This window comes from Drosophila obscura, unplaced genomic scaffold (assembly GCF_018151105.1).
Source record: "Drosophila obscura isolate BZ-5 IFL unplaced genomic scaffold, ASM1815110v1 contig_200, whole genome shotgun sequence".
In the NCBI taxonomy this organism is placed as follows: domain Eukaryota; kingdom Metazoa; phylum Arthropoda; class Insecta; order Diptera; family Drosophilidae; genus Drosophila; species Drosophila obscura.
The window spans coordinates 7,311,541-7,315,867 of record NW_024542791.1 but is presented as its reverse complement, the minus strand read 5'-3'; the positions used below and the strand labels follow the sequence as shown (position 1 = coordinate 7,315,867).

The following is a 4,327-nucleotide window of genomic DNA, read 5'->3' as shown; positions in this document are numbered from 1 at the left end:
AACCGGCTGCCAGCTTGGTAACATGTGTTGCACCGCTCTCGCCGTTGCCCATATTCGGCCAACATGTTGCAATCTCAATGGCCTGGACCCGGCCGCCCGGCTGTTCAAATATTTGGAAGTTCCTCCTGATACACGGCGATAGGCAATTATTTTACGAGCCATCGCCAAAAGCAGTTCCATATGCCATCCACAATTTACAAGCATGTTTTATCCATTCCGCCCCACTGTGCTGCTGGCAAGTTCAATGTCTCTGCTCTGGGAGATGAGAACAGAGAGAAAAAAACACCAACGCGCGAGAACAGCGCAGAAAGCAAATGAGCGCAAAACAGACAAACAGACAAACTTGAAAATTGTTCCAGCAGAGAGCGGCAGAGCAGATTGAGTTGATTAATCCACTGCCACGAATTCTCTCACTAAATGCAGTGATGCACAGTATAAATTAGACTAGTCACTTACTCTGTTAAATATTATTTAATTATAACACTTCACTAAACAAATGAATACATCCACGAAAAAGAATCAACTTCATGGTACAGCAAACTCAAGAACAGAATGAAAAACAGAAAGCAAATCAGTGGAAGACAAATAAACGGCAATTGGAAAGTGTTCCAGCTGAGAGAAGAAAAAAAACAGAGAAAGGTCGGCATTTGAATACCCTTTAATGAGCGAATACCCATATTAAACGCCACATTTATTCATGTACATTTCACTTGAACTGTTAAGAATGGAAGAATGGAATGGAATATTATGGAATTGTGAATATTAAAACACTATTTTCTACGACTTTTCCGAATAATACATTCACGTTACAAACGCACCAACAATTATATAATACCAGCACCAGAAACACACACACAAAGCAAAAAAAGACAACAGCACAACAACGACCACATTGTCACGCACGCCGAACAATTCAGTTTTTGCCACGCTGAGAGCGGCATTTTGAGAGAGCGCAAAAGTTGTTCTCTCTGCGCGGTTTTTGTTGCTGCACCCGGTCGATTTTTTACAGTTTGTTTTTAAAAACGCAGGAACATGGACATGCACAGGCTGATCGCTGAGGTTAGGCGGATGCCGGCCCTGTGGGATTCATCGCATCCGGACCACGCAAATCGTCTGGAGACGCAGCGGCTGTGGAACAACGTGGCAGACATATTGGGCTGTAATGGTGAGTGACTGATTGGATTGGAGGTTATATCATCGTTGCTTACTCTCTTGCTCTTGCACTGGTACAGTGGACTTGTGTCGCGCCAAATGGAAGAATTTACGCTGCAGCTATCGCCGGCATAGCCGGCGGCAGAGCCTGTCCAAGCAGCAATCCTCACCCTCGCCGATCCACCAGTGGTCTTATGCTGAGGAAATGGACTTCCTTGGCAATCTGCAGCGCAACGACAGCAGCACCAACGAGGAGGAGGATGGGGATGTGAAGGAGGAAGCGGGGTCGGATTCGGACATGTCATTTAAGAGAGAGGCGCTGCCGGCTGACGAAATGGAGGCGGATAATGATGCACTGATGCAGGAATTCCAGAACATGGCCACCCCCCAGGCCCTGCGCCGGCTCTCGCAGAGCATTTCACTGGCCAGTGCCGCCGCCGAGGAGAGGTCTATGCCGCAACAAGCCTCCCCATCTCCGTCCACCAGCGGATTGGGATTTGGTCAGATGCAAGGACTAGGATTGGGACTAGGACACGGACACGGACTTGGTTTGGGCATGGGAATGAACATTGGAACTGCAATGGCAGCGGCGGCCGCCAGCAGTTGCCAGTGTGCCAAGCGCGTAGACGAGCAGGTAAACTTTCTGGAGGGCCTGAAACGCGAGGAGCAACAGCTGATGCAGTCAACCAGCCAAGATCTGGCGCGCTGTAAGAATGTGCTGCATGTGGGTGACTCCGACTATAATTACCTCATCAGCTTTATGCCGCTGATGAAGCAAATGACGCCCATCCAGAACGTTTACTTTCGGGCCAAGATGGGAGAACTCCTGCTGCAGACGATGCAGCAACAGCCGCCAGTGCAGCTCCAGCAGCAGCAACAACAGATGATGCTGCAACAGCAGCAACGCCAGCAGCAGCAGCAACAACAACCAGAGGAGCCACAGCCCTCGCAAATGTTATTGAACCAGCAGCAGATGGCCTTGGACCAGGCGGAGTTGCAGTAACATTCGCGAGTGTAGCGAATAGTGGGAGAGGGAAACAGCAAGACAGTCGGAGAGAGAGAGAGAGAGATACAAAGAGAGCGTGCACCGGTTGAATGCGCCTGTCTGTCCAGTGCACTGTGGTCACAAAGTAGAGATTACATGTTGTAGATGTACAATGTAGATGTTGAATGTACGAATAAATACTCGTAAATGTATGATTTATGTATGATATATATTTTTTTAAAGGTTTCTTGTCGCGTATTCAAAAATGACCTACACTTTGCAGCTGATGGATTCCACTGTCACACTCCACTCTCTTGTAAGAAGTTTCATAGCTGTCACCTTATGTACGGCCACCTCTGGCAGCGAAGGTTTCGTGTTATCCATGTTTGGAGCAATCATTGTACCATGACGAATCTTTGTGCAATAAAAATATTAAATGAGAAAAGAAATTCTTTTGGCCCCATAGATCAATGCACTTGTGCCCTTTTCGCTTTGCCTGTACCGAACGACCATCATGTGACGAGACAGAGAGAGGGAGAGAAGAAAGAAAAGGAGAGTGACATTTGTGTGGGCGTTCGAGTGGCTTTTGCCAGCTGCACAGAGCAAGCGCATGCATCCGTGGAACGTAATCTCGCCGCCGCTGGCCGCTTGCCTGCCCACACATGTCCGCCGTACGCCTTTAACTGTGGAACCACATCAATAAATTACAGTAGAATGAACCCCATCCGATGGAACCCCATCAACGGCGGTGGTCCTGCCGTCTTCAGTCTCTGTGTGTGTGTGTGTGTGTTAAAAGCCAAGTCCAAACTTAACATGGCTATAAAAAAAGAACGCAGCAGCAACAACAAAAACAACAACAGAAACGAAACTGGAAAGGGGTAAGTGAGAGGGGAATAGGTCGCTCGAGAAATCAACGCAGCTGCGGATGACGAATCGAAATTGACATTGAACTGAAGCTGGGAGTCGTAGTAGCAGAGTAGAGAAGGAGAAGTGGAGGCCAGGCCGCTCTTGGAAGTCATGTGTTTGAACTTGTTGCTGCCGCAGTTGAGGCAGGGGCATGGCTCCGGCCTGCCTCATGAATTCCAGCAACAACAGCAACCAGCTGTAAAGCAAACCAAAAAGCAAACAAAAAAAAAAAACAAACCCAAAGTTTAAGGTGTGTTCTTGAGCTTGAATGTCGGTCGGTCGGCAGTTTAGTTGTCGAAGATTGGAATGGTAGAGAGAGAGAGAGGGAGAGAGGGTGGAGAGCGAACGCGCAATTAACGGCAACAGCAGCCAAAAGAACATTTGCCAATTCGAATGCAAATTGACATTTGTCACTCGAACGTGCGCCCATGGCCAATCCAATGCATTCCACTGCTCCAATCCCAATCCCAGTCCCCGTCCAGCTGCTGGTGCTGCTGCTGCAGAACATTCCAAAATATATTCTTGTAAATTTCCAACCGATTCATGGCCAGCCTTTTAACTACAGTGAAACGTACGCTGATGGATTTTCGCACCTTTTGGCCGTCAGTCTAATCCCCGCCCAGCCGGGCATGAACGTGTTAATGATGCGACGGGACAGCCGCAAGAAAGTGCATTTACCTGTTCGCTTTTGTTCTTTCGCCGCTCCTCTGGGCCAAAATGCAAATTTCACTCTATTCAGCTCACGTCACGTCAAATATTTGTACAGATTTTTCCCAAGTGCATTCTGGCACACAGGTGTTAAATCTGGCAGCCCATTGTTAATGCGTGTTGCTGTTGTTATAGCCATCGTCCATTGTGGCAGTTGCCGCATCCTCAAAAACCGTTAACATGTTCCGGAATTTCCAGAATTTCGCTTAATTCATCAGCCCGAAAGGGTTTCCTACTAAAATGTTGCAACGCTTCGCTTCTAACACCTTTTCTCGTTTGCCTAGTTTTTGCATATGGCCAACAGGTGCAAGCAGCAATCAGCAAGTAGCATGCGGATGGTTGTGGCAGAGGGGCATAGTGGATAAGGGGGGAGGAATAGGAAATAAAAGAATCGAGCAACAATTTGGTTAGCAATTGGTTATGGTCATGGCCATGTGGACCTGTATTTCAGCTAAGGCAATTGAAAGCAAAAGAACTGCATTTTCAGGAACCGAAAAGTGGCTGCAGCTTATAATTGAAGTGCGTTCAATGACAGAATAAACACATTAGTCCATCAGTCCATCCGTCTAGCTGTTT

At 47.6% G+C, this 4,327-nt stretch overlaps 1 protein-coding gene across 1 annotated transcript; it reads left to right on the top strand.

Moving 5' to 3' along the window:
• The first annotated feature begins 769 nt into the window (after positions 1-769).
• LOC111074395 (putative uncharacterized protein DDB_G0271606) lies at positions 770-2,356 on the top strand. The gene is made up of 2 exons (XM_022367148.2): positions 770-1,165; positions 1,233-2,356. Exons 1-2 carry the CDS (start codon positions 1,033-1,035, stop codon positions 2,153-2,155), a joined length of 1,056 nt encoding a protein of 351 aa, XP_022222840.2. The 5' UTR covers positions 770-1,032; the 3' UTR covers positions 2,156-2,356.
• Positions 2,357-4,327: the final 1,971 nt, after the last annotated feature.

Bases quoted from the DNA above. Each gene is read 5' to 3' on its own strand.
- LOC111074395 (XM_022367148.2), top strand. From the start codon at position 1,033: ATGGACATGCACAGGCTGATCGCTGAGGTTAGGCGGATGCCGGCCCTG. The intron at 1,166-1,232 runs GTGAGTGACTGA...GCACTGGTACAG, and splicing joins AGACATATTGGGCTGTAATG to TGGACTTGTGTCGCGCCAAA.